Source organism: Tamandua tetradactyla, chromosome 5 (assembly GCF_023851605.1).
Source record: "Tamandua tetradactyla isolate mTamTet1 chromosome 5, mTamTet1.pri, whole genome shotgun sequence".
NCBI classification, from domain to species: Eukaryota; Metazoa; Chordata; class Mammalia; order Pilosa; family Myrmecophagidae; genus Tamandua; species Tamandua tetradactyla.
In genome coordinates, this window is record NC_135331.1 from 86,290,663 (window position 1) to 86,309,046 (window position 18,384).

The window sequence follows — 18,384 nt, forward strand, 5'->3', positions numbered from 1 at the left end:
TGAGGCTACAAATAAACTCAAAGTATGAAATGAAGTTAACTTTAATATACAGCAACTAGGAGTCAAAAATACATTGTTTGGGAAAATAAAACTTGAGAGTTGTGAGACTCATTGCAGTGTCACGTAGACACATTTATAAATGAAGGGGCCAAAATCATTTCTTTTATTTTTTTTAAATTTTTGTTGGAAAATTTGTGCATTAACGGAACAATCACAATCTAATGTCTTTTACAGAAGAGATTCTTGATTTCTCAGGCATTGTCAAGATCGTGTTGCCTTTTGTAGTTAACAAATAGGAACCTGGTCTCTATGGGAATCTTCATCTGGTACCCCAAGGACAACTTCTCCAGGTTTAAAAAGAGAACCCGGGCTCCCCACCTTCCCAGGTAGGGAGTTTCGTCTCTGGCATCTAATTCGCTGGGGTCTGTTTTTTTTATTAGCACAATCCCTGGGGAGAGGTGAGGGTGGGAGGCAGGGAATGAGGCTCAGGGGGAGGGATTCCGGGAAGGAAAGGACTCCGGGAGACGGAGTGCTCGGTGCAGGGGGAGAGGGTCAGGGCCGGTCCCAGGTCCCGGGTCTCGGGTCTCGCCCCGAGGTTGGTGTGTGTGGCGGGGGAGGCCGAGCGCTGGGGATCCCCCATCTCCCCGAGTTTCACTTTCCCTCTCACAACCTGTGTCAGGTCCTCCTGCCGGGACACTCGTGACGCGGCCCCAGGGCTCACTCCCATTGCGGCTCCGGTTCCTGGAGAAGCCAATCAGTGTCCCCGCAGCTCCCGGTTATAAAGTCCCTGCGGACCCGCCCGGACTCGGATCCTCTCCAGACCCGGGGACCCCGGCCATGGCGCCGCGAGCCCTCCTCCTGCTGCTCTCGAAGGTCCTGGCCCTGACCCAGACCCGGGCGGGTGAGTGCGGGGTCGGGGGGGAAATGCCTCCGGGGAGGGGGAGCAGGAGCCCGGGAAGCCGTGGGGGGAGGGTCGGGCCGGTCTCACCCCCTCCCCCCGCCCCCAGGCCCCCACTCCCTGAGGTATTTCAGCAACGCCGTGTCCCGGCCCGACCGCGGGGATTCCCGCTACATCGCGGTCGGCTACGTGGACGACACGCAGTTCATGCGGTTCGACAGCGACGCGGCGAGTCCAAGGATGGAGCCGCGGGCGCCATGGGTGGAGCAGGAGGGGCCGGAGCATTCGGAGGAGTACACGCGGATCGCCAAGACGAACGCACAGACTGATCGAGTGGCGTTGCGGACCCTGCGCGGCTACTACAACCAGAGCGAGGCCGGTGAGCGGCGCGGGGCCCGGGGTGCAGGTCACGAACCCGGGAAACCCGCAGACGGGCCGGGGTCGCCCGGAGTCTGTGTCTAAGGTTCACCCCGAGGCCGCGGGACCCACCAGTCCTTAGAGCGGCGTGAACTTTTACTGGGTTTAGTTTCAGTTTAGACCCAAATGGTCTCCGACCACTCACTTCTCAGGGTCGGGAAAAGCCTGCTGAGCTGACCGTGGGGGCGGGGCCAGGGTCTCACACTCTCCAGGGGATGCTTGGCTGTGACGTGGGGCCCGATGGGCGCCTCCTCCGCGGGTACCATCAGCACGCCTATGACGGTCGCGATTACCTTACCCTGAACGAGGACCTGCGCTCCTGGACGGCGGCGGGCACAGTGGCTCAGATGACCCGGCACAAGTGGGAGGCGGCCCAGTATGCAGAGTACATCAGGGCCTACCTGGAGGGCAGGTGCGTGGAGTGGCTCCAGAGATACCTGGAGAAAGGGAAGGAAACGCTGCAGCGCACAGGTACCAGGGCACCTCCCGGTTTTCCCTCGGGCTGGGACTGCGCCCCCATCTGGCCTCCCACAGGGAAGAGGAAATAAGATTGATGCCAGAACACTGTCCTGCCTCCAGTCCAGAGAGGGAGGAGTCAGCCTGGTTTTCCAGACCTTGAACCAGAGAGGGATTCACCCAGAGGGCCTGACCTCTGTCAGGAATAATGAAAGGATCCAACATCTCCAGGGGTAGAAGGAGAGGATTCCTAAAGTAACTGGTTAGCATTTCCCTTTTTTAAAGCATTTTAAAATTGTATATACAAGAAAAAAAAGCAATAAATTTCAAAACACATCACAACAGTTAGTTATAAAACACACCACAACAATTAGTTATAACTAACAATTTAGTTATAAAATTTTATATATTTATATGAAATATATAAAATAAATTTCAGAGTTGGATATGTGTTACAGTTCCACGATTTTAAGTTAGCAGTCCCCTTTGACCCTGGCAGCCTGGGGAACTACCTGGGACATTCGGGCCCTGTTCTCTGCCCCAAAACCATTGTCTTTGGAGGTTTGACTCCCACTTTGCTGAGTCACTGGGTCTCAATTCAGAACAGGTCTAGAAGTCCCTGATCCTAGAATTTCCAAAGAATAGGACTTGTCCTTTGTCTCCTAATCCTGTCTGGTCTCTGGGATTTGCACTGCCTCCTCAAGCAAAACTTTCCTGTCCCTTCTCAGGATGATCCCATGAGCAGTCCTTGAATGTCCATAAGAGTTAATAGAAAGTTCTTAGAGTTTCTGATTATCCCACAGACCCCCCAAAGACACACGTGACCCACCACCCCATCTCTGACCGTGAGGTCTCGCTGAGGTGCTGGGCCTTAGGCTTCTACCCGGCGGAGATCACACTGACCTGGCAGCGGGAGGGGGAGGACCAGACCCAGGACACGGAGTTTGTGGAGACCAGGCCTGCAGGGGATGGAACCTTCCAGAAGTGGGCAGCTGTGGTGGTTCTCCCTGGAGAGGAGCAGAGATACACGTGCCATGTGCAGCATGAGGGGCTGTCTGAGCCCCTCACCCTGAGATGGGGTAAGAAGGGGGATGAGGATGGGGTTTCTTCTCAGGGAGAGCAGGAGCCCTTCTGAGCTCCTCCAGCAGGGTCAATGCTGAGGCCTGGGTGTCAGGCCCTCTGACCTTTCCTTCCCTTCCAGAGCCACCTTTCCATACGACCATCCGCATCCTGGGAATCGTGGCTGGCCTGGTTCTCCTTGGAGCTACCATGGCTGTGGTGGCAGGATTTCTGATCTGGAGGAAGAAGAGCTCAGGTAGGGAAGGGGGTGGGGTCTGAGGGTTCTTGTCCCACTCAAGGGTTCCAGGCCCAGATAGAGTTTTCTCTGTCCCCTTCCCTGGTACCATGAAGCCCCTCCTCACTCATGTATATTTCCAGTCTGGGGTCTATTAGCTAACACTTATAAAACTATCAGAGAATGAAGGATAATTTTCCCACAGTGATGATTCAAGGTTCCTGTTCCCAGCAGTCAGATGGGAAGGTCCCTGGTGAGGGCAGACACCAAAGAGGACAGAAAGAGTAGTCCACACATCTGCTTTCTTCATGTTTCCTGATCCCAACCTGGGTCTGCAGTCACAATTCTGGATACTTCCCTGGGATCCAGGACTAGATCTCCAGGACCTCATGTCCTGCCTCTCACTAGTTGTTTTTTCCCACAGGTGGAAAACGAGGGAGCTATACTCAGGCTGCTGGTAAGTGGTGGGACGGAGTGGGAGGTGGAATGGAGGGTATGAATCTGATCCCTGAAACTTTGGGGGAGCGTAGACGGGAGCCCACGGGGCAGCTCACCTACCCCATAATTCCTTCTTTTTTCATATCTCCCCTGGGATCTCTGACCAGATCCTGTTTTTGTTCCTCTCCAGGTGGTGACAGTACCCAGGGCTCTGATGTGTCTTTCACAGCTTCTAAAGGTGAAACCCTGGAGGGCCTGAAATGGGAGAGGGGTTTGGGCAGAGAGGACATGCCTGGGTAATGGGGATTCCTTGGATTTGGACATTTGATATGTATGGAGGGCTGTTCATGATGCCAGTATTTACAGTGATGGACCTGAACTTGTTCTTAATTATTTTTTTCTGTAGTGTGAGAAAGCTGCCTTGTGTGGGACTGAGTGATATAAGAGTTGTTCATCTCCTCACCTGTGACTTCAGGAACCCCTTCCTTTGAGACATGAAGACTCTTCTCTCTGCAGCTGGCATGGTGTATGTCTGCATTCCCATTAGTATAATGTGAAGATGTGGGCAGGGTTCATCCTGTGTCCCCACAACTTCCTACCCACACTGACCTGTGCTCCCTGCCTCAGTCACCTTTCCTGTGGTAGCAGAGTTGGGTATTGGTCGTCTCCATGCCTGTCTTAACTTCATGTTGCCTCGAGCTGCCCCTTCCTTCTTCCCTTGAAAATGAAAATCTGGGTCTGATTTTGTTTTCACAAAATCTTTCTATTAAGCGGGGTTAATGAACCAATTGAGGGAGAGGAATATTTTAAACTAAACAGGAAATAAATTGTCCTGAGAACCTTCTAGAATCCATGTGTTCCCTGTGCTGAGATTAGCATGTGGGGGTAGAAGACAGCTGTGGAGCCCTGAGGGTGCTCAGGGCTCAGGATATCGTGGACTTTGGGTCACTCCTCAGCTGGCTCATCTTCTCTGCTCCTTGTTCCTTTCCCTTCTGTGAACCTTCTCCCACCAAGACCTGTGGTCACAGGGTCTCAGCCATCACCCAGCATTGTCCCGTCTGCAGAACCATCCACAGTGAAGACTTCCTGTGGCCTGGTCAGCCTGAGCTCAGGCCTGATCTGGCCCTCGGCCTCCCTTGCTTGTGTGTTTATTTGATGATTCTGTGATTTTGTACAGGATGATGGTTTTCTTGTTCTTAGTACGAGTTCTGGTCTCCTCCTCCTCTGGTGTTGTGTCTCTGCCCCAACAGGAGGTGTGCTGACCATCACTGTCCCCACAAGGCCCAGGGCGGCTCCTGCACCTGTGAGTCTCTGGTACCCAGAGACTAGTGTTCAGACTCGTCCAGCTCTTACCCTCCTCTGGGGTGTTTCCTGGATTGGTTTTTCCACGCTTTCCTTATTTTTTCTAAGGAATCAGATTCAGATATTAGCACAGAGGCAGGACCTGATGGTTTCTCCTTCATTTAATTCCTGTGGGTTTGGTCCCTCTCTGCCCCCCTGCCGTCCCTCTCTGCCCCTACCCATATCTGTGGGTCCCAATGCTGGCTGCAGTCCCAGCCCGTGGGTTTGAAAAGCTGCCCCTAGTTTAGATTCACAGTGGGCAATAGGGCTCTTAAGCCTGGATTGTTCTTGTCTGAAGAGGGGATTGAATTATGTGCTGTGGTCAGAGGGGGAGGGAAGGGGAGAGCAGCTCTGGTGAAGAAAGCCTTGCTGGCATCAAAGTCGAGGTGGGTGGAGGTAGCTGCCGCAAGACAACTTTCGATCCACGGCTGCACTGGAAAGGCTCGTAGGAGAGGGAGGTGGTCTTCACTGACCATCCCTCCACCTGGTATTTTCTGAGTAGTGGATATAGGAACCTACCGTTTTTCCTTCTGGGAAACATTCCTGAACTTAGAAAGAGGCTGAAGTTGTAGGCCTTAGGGAGAGGAAAGATGCTGTTTTATCAGGTGGTCTGTGCAGACCCCATTGAGGCCATGACCTTTGAGAAAAGATTTGAGGGTCATGAATGGTTTGTCCACAAGGATGTCTGGGGCAAGGTCTTCCCAGGCAGGGCACGGTGAAGCACATGACAGTGGGCAGGGCCGGGTCTGTGGGTTTTGGGAAGATACAGGAAGCCAGTGTGGTTGCAGAGGTCACTGAGATGAGATCAGAGGTATGCCCAGAGCTTATGGACCTGGTCGATTTTGGAAGACTTTTAATTTTTCTGCATGAGATGGGACTTATCAGACAGTTTTGGACAGGAGAGCTGCATTATGATTTTTGTAAACAATTAGCCTGGTTTCTGTGTTGTGAATAGAATTGGGAGGTGAAGGGTGTGTGAGGGAGTAGATGAAACTGAAATTATTGCAGTATTTGAGGTAGAGTTGTTGGTTGCAGTGAAGATAGTGGGAAATAGAGTCTATATTTTGAAGGTTTATAGGATTTTTGAATGGATTAAATTTGGATTTATGAGAGAAAATGTTTTGGAGGAAGACACCAAAAATTTCCTCTGTGCAAAGGAAAGGAGTTGCAAATTGAAAGATGGAGTGGTCATCAGTGGAGGTGGGGAAGACACTGGAAGAACCATATTTGAAGGGTCACTGTTTAGGAAAAGTTGTATGTGAGATGTCCATTAGAAATATAAGTGAGATTGTCAAGTTGTCCATTGACGTATGAGCCTAGAATTTATGAGGAGTGTCTGGGCTAAAGTAGATTTGCGAGAGAAGCCATTTAAGTGATATTTCCTACCTTAGAAATGGATGAGGTTGCCCAAGGTATGATTAGCTGCAGAAAAGACAGAGAACACGGACTGAAGGCAGGACCCCCACAGAGCTCAGCATTCTATCAAACTATACATAGGCGCAATTCTGTGCATCCATCTCTCATAGAGCAGGGAGCCCAAACTTTACAGTTCACAGGAGTCACCTGGACATGACCTAAAGAAGCACAAGGTCTGGGCAGAGCATGAGTTTCTATGGGCGGTGCTGTTGCCACTGGTTTTCAGATCACGTTTTTATTAATAAGAACCCACAGCTGGGATTCCACATGTCTGTGCATCAGCCTCCTTATAGGGTTGGTGAAAATATGTCTATAGGGCTCTGCACCCAATATCCTGAGATAGGGTGCTGAGGAAAAGGTTGGAAAGTGCTTGTTTTTTCAGTATAATGAGGTATATCCAGGTGGAAGATTTGTTCAGTGGCTTGCAGCTCCCATTAAAGTAGATCTGTGAATTCTTGCTATGTGAAACTATTTCTTAGCAGATTCCCCCATTCACTTCTTGTTGCCACAATAGAATTTAGATAATTCTGATCTAAGCATTAAGGAATTTATGCATGTGATAATGGGGCTTGTTTTATTTTGGGGAAAAGCCACAGAACCAGAAACTGGAGGCTGCACAGCCAGGAACAGAATCTCTGTTTGGAATCTCTGTCGGGTCCCCTGTGGGAACTAAGGCCTCTGCTGGGCACAGGTGCTTCTGCTCATCTACAGGCACACCTGATGCTGAACATGGGACCTGCAGGTAAGACACCACTGCTCCTGCACTGGGTGATCCTGTTGCTAGTCAGGCCACCCCTGCCAAGATGGATTCTGCATAGTCCCAGTGTCTCTGTGTCAGTGTGTCCTGAGGCAGAGTCTGGTTGTGGGCATCTGCCTCGGGGAGCCTCAGCCTCCTGCTATGTCTGGCTACAAGAACTTTTGTAAAAGTGAAATTTCCTCTTTCATGAATGGGAATGGTCTCTGCCTCCTCTCAAGACTCTTTAATGTGGAATTCCCCTAGTGTAGGCAGAGGGTTCAGGTACTGAGGGATGGCATGGAGGAAGGAATCATAATGATAAATGCCAATTTCTGGAGCCATGGTCTGACTGGAATTTCATCTGGACAAGTGTTAACACTCAGGTTTGATTGGATAAGTGAGTGACTAATAAATGACATTTATCAACTTATTCCCTTATACTTATAGTCTGTTATGGGGGGTCCACCTTTTTTCTCTGTCTGTTTATCTATAAATAAAGGTGACACTGTGGGATGGATAAGTGATTACCGAAAACACTTCTCCCAGTCTTCTTCTCTTAGTGATATTAATAAAAAGATTTCTGTAACTTCAGATGATCATGTATACTGATACTTTATATAATTTTTATGTTTCCTTGTATTTGCACATATTTTCATAGAGACAGTCCATAACTGTTATAGTTTATGTGCAACACCTGCAACAGTCTGAAATATCATCCAGTTTTAGGTACTGTGCTACCCACAGCCTGGTCACGACCAGTAGGTCAACAAAATTTTTAGCAGACCCAAGGACATGACATAAATGCTCCTCCTTCGCTTGGATGTCACCAGCCTGGAACAAAATAAGATGGAGGTTTGCTTGATACTCAGTCTCAATTCCATTTGGATCTCAGTGTGGGCTGGCAAATGGTTCACAGAGCAGTGCTAGTCCACATAGCGCACTGAGTAGAGTTGGTGTAGATGGGCTGTGTCCAGAACCTGCCTTTGTGTCAGGTACAGGACAGGAAATAATTAGTAATTAGGGGGATTCTATTTTCTGTAATATGGTAGGCTCGGTTTTAAGGCTTTCTCTTCCACTGAAAGGAACTAAAAATAATAGATAAAATATAAAAAGCATCCAATAAGTATTAAAGTACAGGAGAGCAATCATTTAGTCCAAACCTTCATGTGGAAAGGCATCTGGAGAGAAAACTTGCATTCATCTTAAGGGCATTTGTCAGATCTTGAAAATATTACTTTTGGTTTCTTATGCTCTCAAGCTGAAGTAGACAGGAGATGATACCAAATCTTGTTCTTGTGGAGACTGAAATAGGAGACAATTCTCCACCCTGGAAAATCTAAGAAACCAAAGATGCATAACATCAGAGTATGGTGAGACAAAAGAAGATCTGCTTCATTCCCTGATACCAGAGTATTCTAAGGAAATGTGCCTTTGGGTCTGGGGACATGGGGTGAGTTATGGGAAGGAGCAAACAACTGTATTCAACCCTCCTGTAGATGGGTTGTCCAAATAGGTCTTACCTGTGGGCCAAGTTAACCTAAAGCTGTGCATATAGTATATCATAGTTCTGAATTAGTGGTAATATGAATATTGGAATCAGGAAACCAAAGCCTCCTGAGAAATCCATGTTTAACTTATTTGTCAAACATGCAAAATTTCACAAGGAAAAAGTGCATACAGCTCATGTCAAGAAATGTGTAAGTATAATAGCAAAAAAGCAGCATGATAGAGAACTAGAAAGAATCAGTAATAAATAAAGGCATATAAAACTTAAATATTGAAATTATGAGATATGGAATATAACATAATTATGATTTTTATGTAAAAGGAAAAAATGACAAGCATTAAAATTTCTGTAGAACATGGGAACAGATCCGGCCTAGCTGTTTTGTGAAAGAACCAAATGTACTTCTTAGAAGTTAAAAATATAATAATTTGAATTAAAAACTTATTATGAACCTTTGCTTTGCATCATGATGGAGTATCATTGACTAAATTTACATCACTGACTAAAACAATGATAATTTCAGAGCATTATTAGAAACAAGTTTATAAACACTGAACAAGAGGTTGCACTAGGATTGTGGTGCCTGAGACAAAGATAACAAAAGAAGTGAGCCCTACAATTTTCCAGCTTCCTTCCTGGAGAGAGTTTCTAAGACACTCTCTATCAAGGAGGAACCTTAACAGAGCATACCAGTCTGCCTGGGGGAAGGGAACTGGAAAATGACTTTGGTGAGGGCGGGAGGTGGGGGCGGTAGGAAAAACAGCTGGAAATCACAGGGTGGATGCCCACAGGGAAGAGAGCTGAACAGAAAAAGCACTGGAAGTCTGCAGAGTGCTCCCCCCAGAACTTCAGCTGATCAGTGCATGTGTGTAAGGCAACTACCCTAGAACAGGGAGTGAACCTTCCAAAAGAACTATAGGGAGCTATATTTAGTAGTCCATGGAGCTAAGATTTGTGCCTGTTCCAACCAGCCAGACTAGAAAACCTCCTAATTGTCGGGAATTGGGTAATGTCTTAGGAAGCCCGATATGTCGGTCATAGAGAATGCCTTGATGTCAGTACTGATTGTTTTGCTTAACATCTAGTAAAGCAATACTCCTGAAATCAAACAGTTGACATATAACTTAATGTGTCCAGAAATAAAAGCTAAGGAATATTTATGGAATACAAAAATATCCAGCACCTACAAAAGTAAAATCTTGTGTTTGATGTGTTAGTCAGGATTCTCTAGAGAAACAAAACCAACAGGAGAGATCTATAAATATGAGTTGTATTAAGAGGTCTCATGCAACTGTGGGAATGGAAGAGTCCAAAATCCTTAGAGCAGGCTGTGAAACTGGCAGCTCCCATGAAGGGTCTGGATGAACTGCACAAGAGAGGTTCACAGGCTGAAGAATCAACGAAAGAGTCTTCCTCTTTAAAAGCCTTTAAGTGATTGGATTATCTTGCTGTGGGAACCACACACGACAATTAGTTGATCACAGATGTAATCAGCCACAGATGCAATCAACTGTTACTTAATGAATCAGCCATGGAATATCTTTGTCGCAACAGTCAGGCCAGTGCTTACCTGACCAGACAACTGGGCATAATCATTTGGCCAAGTTGACCCTAGAACCTAATCATCACAGCCCATCGTTGTCAACTTGGCAGCTATACACATCACCTTGGAACATGCTTAATTTGAAGTAAAACATAATAGACATATGTTACACCTAACAATACTCAACTGTCTTGCATACAACCAGAAATGCACTAAATCTCTTCAGAGTAGGATGTAAGTACTTAGGTAACATTCACTCTTAAACTTAATATCCTATGATTTAAATACATATAACTTATGTCATATAATAAGAGGAAAATGAGATATTTGCTTATGTACAAATGCAAACATACTCATAACAAAACAGGGAGTAAAAAGCCATACAATCATAGCCTTCATTTTTGTAGCTGGTAGCATGGTCACTTCACTACCTTCTTCTACTACCCATTCCATGTTCCCTTTATTCTCAGCAAGCACTTGAACTGGTCTGAATTCTTTGTTGGGTGGGGTGATCCAGACCTTCATTTCTGAAGTTTTTGGGCCATTGATAGCCCTGCCTGCATTGGGTTGTTGCAGTTTTCCATTGACTTTAATCTCAGGGCCTGGTAGTACTGAGAGACACCCTAGGGGATTTCCTGTATTCCAATAAATCTCTTCTTTATCTCTATTGTGTAGTTGCAGTCCTATTTCCCTTTGATAGTCAGGATTAATCACCCCAGACAGAACAGTAATCCCCTTTCGTGCCTGTTAATTCAGTGGCATGAGAAGCCCGAAGTGACCAGGTGGCAGTCTTAATTTCCAGTTCAATGGAGTCACTGTTGTGTCTCCTGGAAGGAGGACTCCTTTGGGAACTAAGACCTGGAGACCACAGAGCTTAGGGTTTCAGGGACAAGAAACAAAAATTTTCCCAATGGAACACTAGAGGTGATAGTGAGTGGTGCCACTCCCGTTTCCACCCCTTGATTCCTGGACCTGTGAATCCTGACTATGAAAGAAACAGCACCATAGAGTGAACACTTATGCACAGCATACACAGCCTCCTAGGGAATATTGCCACAGTCCTGCAAGGTATTACCACCTAGTTGACACTATAATTGGATCTTCAAAAGGCCATTCCACTGTTCTATGAACCCAGCTGCCTCTGTATGATGGATAACATGGTAAGATCAGAGAATTCCATGAGCAACCATTCCTGCACTTTATTTGCTATGAAGTGGGTTCCCTGATCAGAAACAATGCTATTTAGAATACCATGATGTTGGATAAGGCATTCTGAAAGTCTATGATTGGTAGTTTTTTCAGAAGCATTGTGTGCAGGGAATGCAAACCCATATCTAGAATATATGTTTATTCCAGTTAGAACAATTTGCTGCCCCTTCCATGATGGAAGTTGCCCAATGTAACCAACCTACCACCAGGTAGCAGGCTAATCACCTCAGGAAATGGTGCCATATTGGGGACTGAGTGTGGATTCTGTTGCTGGCAGTTTGGGCATCAACTGTGGCCATAGCCAGTTTGGTCTTGGTGAGTGGAAGTCCATGCTGTTGATCCCATGCATAACCTCCATCTCTACCACAATGCCCAATTTATTCATGAGCCCATTGGGCAATGGTAGGAGTAGCTGAGGAAAGAGGATGACTTGAATCCACAGGAGAGGTCATATTATCCATTTGATTATTAAAGCTTTCCTCTGCTGAAGCCACCCTCTGGTGACTTCTTTCACATGGGACACAAATATCTCCAAATTCTTTGCCCACTCAGAAAGGTCTATCCACATACCTCTTTCCCAGACCTCTTCATCACCAACTTTCCTATCATGTTCCTTCCAAGTCCCAGATCATCCAGTCAAACCATTAGCAATAACCCATGATTCAGTATACAAACACACCTCTGGCCAGTTTTCCTTCCAAGCAAAATGAACAACCAGGTGCAGTGTTTGAAGTTCTGCCCACTGGGGGGATTTCTCCTCACCACTTTCCTTTAAGGACATCCCAGAGTGGGGTTGGTGCTATAGTGTCCACTCCTGGGTTGTCCCTGCATATCATGCAGAACCGTTTGTAAACCAGGCTTGAGTTTTCTGTTCCTCAGTCAACTGATTGTAAGGAATTCCCCAAGAGGCCATAGCTCTGGTCTGGGAAAGAGAAGGTTATGTGGCAGGAGTGGGGGTCATGGGCATTTGGGCCACTTCCTCATGTAACTTACTTGTAGCTTCAGGACCTGCTCGAACCCTATCTTTAATATACCATTACCGTTTTATGACAGAATGCTGCTGTGCATGCCCAGCTTTATGGCTTGTTTGGTCAGACAACACCCAGCTCATGATAGGCAACTCAGGTCTCATGGTAACTTGGTGGCCCATGGTTAACTGTTCAGTCTCTACTAAGGCCCAGTAGCAGGCTAAAAGCTGTCTTTCAAAAGGTGAGGTATGCTATACCCCAAAAGAATTGCATGAGTTTTCCAATCTATATAGTCAGAAATTGGGAATATGTGTGGCAATGGATATAAGGATGTGGGGTAATGATGGAAAGAATATAAAGTTGGATAAAGCTGAATTTATTGATATGGGTCCACTAAGCAGAGTTTCTGCATTCAGTGTTTTAGCTTGGGCATAAGAAAGGGCTTTAACAGTTTGTTTGGATGGTTGGCTGAAACATGGATCCAAATGTTGCTGATATGACCTGAGGTCAAAATGCCAGAACTGCCCCAGAATAATGTAGATGAGAGGATCCAGAGGCTTAGAGAGATGGGACTGTTAGAGTGGATTTATCTTGGAAGACCTGCTTACACAACCCAGGAATGTCCGGAGGACATCTTTCACCAGACCTTGAGAAATAAATTCATGAGATTAGTTCCATCATTCCTGAAGAGCTAGCTCTCTAGTTGCCCTTCTCCATAGATCAGATATTACTGTAGGAACTGCTTCACTGAGCTGCAATCCTTAAATAAAATGGAGATGATTGGATCCTGAGTTGGCAGAAGCCATGTAATCACCATAGACAAGGTGTGTGTGGCCATCATAATTGACAGCAGACTCAAAGTAGGAGTCAAATATTTTGACTCACAGAGACTTGGGGCATTAGCTAGTAGATCATGGTGTAACCAGGAGTAAAATAGATGGGCAGTCTACTAAATTCTTGCTTGAACTGTATAAGCATAAGAATTCTAGGTCAAGTGAAACAGAAATCTAACTTGAATTACAGAAACATAGAATCACAGCCCATTAATCAGTTCCCAGACTTGAGGCAGTTTATAGACCCAGAATCCCTCGAATAAGAGGAGGGCCAGGTATCTTTGGGGAGGGGCCTTTTTGTACTGCCCCAAATTTACACTGTTATAATTCCTCCCAGCCTTCCCCAAGAAGACCTATGGCCTTTTACCAGGGTGACTATGAACTGGGGAAAGGAAGTGGTCATATATTTGGGGGATTATTGGACACTGGCTCAGAAATGCCACTAATTTCAGGAGACACACGTCAAAGTAGGAGTTTATGGAGGTCAGATGATTGATGGAATTTTAGCACAGGTCCATATTCCTGTGGGTCCGGAGGGTCCCCAGACCCATTCTGTAGTTATTTTCCCAGTTCTAGAATGCATAATTGGAATTGACATTATCAGCGGCTGGCAGAATCCCCACACTGGTTCTCTGACTCATGGAGTGAGGGCTATTATGGTAGGAAAAGCCAAATGGAAGCCACTAGGATTGCCCCTACCTAGCAAAATAGTAAATCAGAAGCAATACCAGATTCCTGGAGGGATTGTAGAGATTAATGCCACTCTTAAGGAATTGAAGGATGTGGGGTTGGTGATTCCCACCACATCCTCATTCAACTCTCCTATTTGGCCTGTGCAGAAAACAGATGGAACTTGGAGGATGGCAGTGGATTATCATAAACTTAACCAGGTGGTGACTCCAATTACAGCTGCTGTTCCATTGCTTGGTCATTGCTCAGTCACCTGGTACCCAGTATATAGCTATTGATCTGGCAAATGATTTTTTTTCTCAATAACTGCCCATGAGGACCACCAGAAACAGTTCGCATTCAGCTGGCAAAGCCAGTAGTATACTTTCACTGTCCTGCCTCAGCAGTATATCAAATCTCCAGCCCTATGTCAAAATCTTGTCCTCAGGGTCTTTGATCATTTCTTCCTCACACAACATACTTCTCATTACATTGGTGATATCATGCTGATTTGACTAGTGAGCAAGAGGTAGCAACTACTCTAGACTTATTGGTAAGGTGTATGCATGTCAGGGGATTGGAGATAAATCCAACAAAGATACAGAGATGTTCCACCTCAGTGAAATTTCTAGGTGTACAGTGGTGTGGGGCATGTCAAGATATCTTTTCTAAGGTGAAGTACCAAGGTGTGTTAGCCAGCATTCTCCAGAGAAACATAACGAAAAGGAGAGATCTGTAAATATGAGATTTATTAAGGGGTTTCATGCAACTGTGGGAATGGAAGAGTCCAAAATTCATAGGACAGGCTGTGAAGCTGGTGGTTCCTGTGAAGTGTTTGGACGAATTCCACAGGAGACGCTTGCTGGCTGAAGAGGCAGCAAAAGTGTCTCTCTTCTTCCTTAGAAGCATTCAGCTGATTGGATTATCTCATGGTGGGAGCTACACCTTAGTTGACTGCAATTGTGATCAGCTGCAGATGCAATCAACTGACTGATGACTCCAGCGTCATCAGCCATGAAATATCCTTGCAGCAACAGTCAAGCCAGAGTTTGCCTGACCCGACAACTGGGAATAATCATTAAGCCAAGTGGATACCAGAACGAAACCAATCACATCTGCCATCAAATAAATAAAAACTAGCCTTTTTGATAAAACAGAAATATGAAGTAGAAAGCAGAGAATTGCAGTTAATCTAAAGAAACCGGGAACTGATACATGTTAGAATTAGTAGACAATGACATTAAAACAGATATTACAAATACATTTTTTTTGCTGCAGTTAAATATTGGAGTTATTTACTTTTTAAAAAATTTATTTATTAACTAAAACATTAAGAAACCAAATCAAACATCAGCATACATAATCAGTAATTCACAATATCATCACTTAGTTGCATATTCATCATTTCTTAGAACATTTGCATTAATTCAGAAAAAGAAAAAGACAATAGAAAAAGAAATAAAATGAACACAGGAAAGAAAAAAAAAAGATTATACCTACCATACCCCTTGCCCCTCGCTTTCATTGATCACTAGCATTTCAAACTAAATTTATTTTAACATTTGTTCCCCCTATTATTTATTTTTTATTCCATATGTTCTCCTTTGTTGACAAGGGAGATAAAAGGAGCATCAGACACCAGGTTTTCACAATCACACAGTCACATTGTGACAGCTGTATCATTATTCAATCATCCTCAAGAAACATGGCTACTGGAACACAGCTCTACATTTTCAGGCAGTTCCCTCCAGCCTCTCCATTACATCTTGGTTAACAAGGTGATATCTATTTAATGCATAAGAATAACCTCCAGGATAACCTCTCGACTCTGTTTGGAATCTCTCAGCCATTGATATTTTGTCTCATTTCACTCTTTCCCCTTTTGGTTGAGAAGGTTTTCTCAATCCCTTGATGCTGAGTCTCAGCTCATTTCAGGATCTCTGTCCCACGTTGCCAGGAAGGCTCACACCCCTGGGAGTCATGTCCCACATAGACAGGGGGAGGGTGGTGAGACTGTTTGTTGTGTTGGCTGGAGAGAGAGGCTACATCTGAGCAACAAAAGAGGCTCTATTGGGGGTGATACTTAGGCCTAAATTTTAAGTAGACTTGACCTATCCTTTGTGGGGTTAAGTGTCATATGAACAAACCCCAAGACTGGGAGCTCAGCCTATAGCTTTGGTTGTCCACACTGCTTGTGAAAATATCAAAAATTCAACTTGGGGAAGTTGAATTTCTCCCTGTTCTCACCATTCCCCGAAGGGGACTTTGCAAATACTTTTCTACTCACTGATCGAATCACTCTGGGATTCATCGGGGCATCACTCTGGACAAACCAACAGAATCTCATGTCCTACCTGAGATTCCAAATACTTAATGGTGTTCAATCAAACTATCTACATAAGTTATATTAGGAAATGCACTAATCAAAATATAAATTTTGTAACAAACATTTTTTGCTTTAGTCTCACACATAAGTTGAAATTCTAAAATATTAATTATCATCTATTTTCAGCACCCTGCAATAATGACATTCCTTTGTTCTTCTTCATGCAAAAACATTTTTAAAATTTGTACATTTAGTCTCTATTATTATACACTCTAGGCATTCCTAGATTATACCATCTCAATATCTTTAACATCTATCTTTCTTTCTGATTTCATTTATGCCCCCAGCCTTCCTCCCTCTATCATTCTCACATGCAGCTTCATTCAGTGTTTTAACATAATTATATTACCATTAGGTAGTATTGTGCTGCCCATTTCTGAGTTTTTTTATCCAGTCCTGTTGCACAGTCTGTATCCTTTCAGCTCCAATTATCCAATATCTTACCCTATTTCTTTCTCCTGATGTCTCTGTTACCAATAAAATATTCCAAGTTTATTCACTAATGTCAGTTCATATCAGTGAGACCATACAGTAATTGTCCTTTAGTTTTTGGCTAGTCTCACTCAGCATATTGTTCTCAAGGTCCATCCATGTTGTTACATACTTCATAAGTTTATTCTGTCTCAAAGCTGCATAATATTCCATCATATGTATATACTACAGTTTGTTTAGCCACTTGTCTATTGATGGACATTTTGGCTGTTTCCATCTCTTTGCAATTGTAAATAATGCTGTTATAAACATTGGTGTGCACATGTCCGTTTATGTCTTTGCCCTTATGTCCTCTGAGTAGATACCTAGCAATGGTATTGCTGGGTCATATGGAAATTCTATATTCAGCTTTTTGAGGAACCGCCAAACTGCCTTCCACAGTGGTTGCAGCATTTGACATTCCCGCCAACAGTGAACAAGTGTGCTTCTTTCTCCACATCCTGTCCAGCACTTGTCATTTTCTGTTTTGTCGATAATGGCCATTCTGGTGGGTGTGAGATGATATCTCATTGTGGTTTTGATTTGCATTTCTTTGATGGCCAGGGACGTTGAGGATCTCTACATGTGCCTTTTGGTCATTTGTAATTCTGCTTCTGAGAAGTGTCTGTTCAAGTCTTTTTCCCATTTTGTAATTGGATTGGCTGTCTTTTTGTTGTTGAGTTAAACAATTTCTTTACAAATTCTGGATACTAGACCTTTATCTGATACGTCATTTCCAAATATTGTCTCCCATTGTGTAGGCTGTCTTTTTACTTTCTTGATGAAGTTCTTTGATGCACAAAAGTGTTTAATTTTTAGGAGTTCTCCTTTATTTATTTTTCTTCAGTACGCTTGCTTTGGGTGTAAGGTCTATAAAATCGCCTCCAATAATAAGATTTATAAGATATTTCCCTATGTTTTCCTCTAACTGTTTTATGATCTTAGACCTAATATTTAGATCTTTGATCCATTTTGAGTTAACTTTTGTATAGGGTGTGAGATATGGGTCCTCTTTCATTCTTTTGCATATGGATATCCAGTTCTCTAGACACCATTTATTGAAGAGATTGTTCTGTCTCAGGTGAGTTGGCTTGACTGCCTTATCAAAGATCAAATGTCCATAGATGAGAGGGTCTATATCTGAACACTCTATTCGATTCCATTGGTCAATATATCTGTCTTTATGCCAGTACCATGCTGTTTTGACCACTGTGGCTTCATAATGTGCCTTAAAGTCAGGCAATGTGAGACCTCCAGCTTCTTTTTTTTTTTTTTTCCTCAAGATACTTTTAGCAATTCGGGGCACCCTGCTCTTCCAGATAAATTTGCTTATTGGTTTTTCTATTTCTGAAAAGTAAGTTGTTGGGATTTTGATTAGTATTGCGTTGAATCTGTAAATCAATTTAGGTAGAATATACATCTTAACTATATTTAGTCTTCCAATCCATGAACATGGTATGCCTTTCCATATATTTAGGTCTTCTGTAATTTCTTTTAACAGTTTCTTGTAGTTTTCTTTGTATAGGTCTTTTGTCTCTTTAGTTAAATTTATTCCTAATTATTTTATTCTTTTAGTTGCAATTGTAAATGGAATTCATTTCTTGATTTCCCCCTTGCATTGTTCATTAATATTGTATAGAAACACTACAGATTTTTCAAAGTTTATCTTGTAACCTGCCACTTTGCTGTACTCGTTTATGAGCTCTAGTAGTTTTGCTGTGGATTTTTCAGGATTTTCGACATGTAGTGTCATATCATCTGCAAACAGTGACAGTTTTACTTCTTCCTTTCCAATTTTGATG

General features: G+C 44.3%; 1 protein-coding gene across 1 annotated transcript; it reads left to right on the forward strand.

Annotated features, from left to right (window-relative positions):
• Positions 1-800: 800 nt before the first annotated feature.
• LOC143684370 (patr class I histocompatibility antigen, A-126 alpha chain-like) lies at positions 801-7,530 on the forward strand. The gene is made up of 8 exons (XM_077161276.1): positions 801-901; positions 1,008-1,277; positions 1,511-1,786; positions 2,575-2,850; positions 2,973-3,086; positions 3,490-3,522; positions 3,694-3,741; positions 3,910-7,530. Exons 1-8 carry the CDS (start codon positions 838-840, stop codon positions 3,912-3,914), a joined length of 1,086 nt encoding a protein of 361 aa, XP_077017391.1. The 5' UTR covers positions 801-837; the 3' UTR covers positions 3,915-7,530.
• The last annotated feature ends 10,854 nt before the right edge of the window (positions 7,531-18,384 follow it).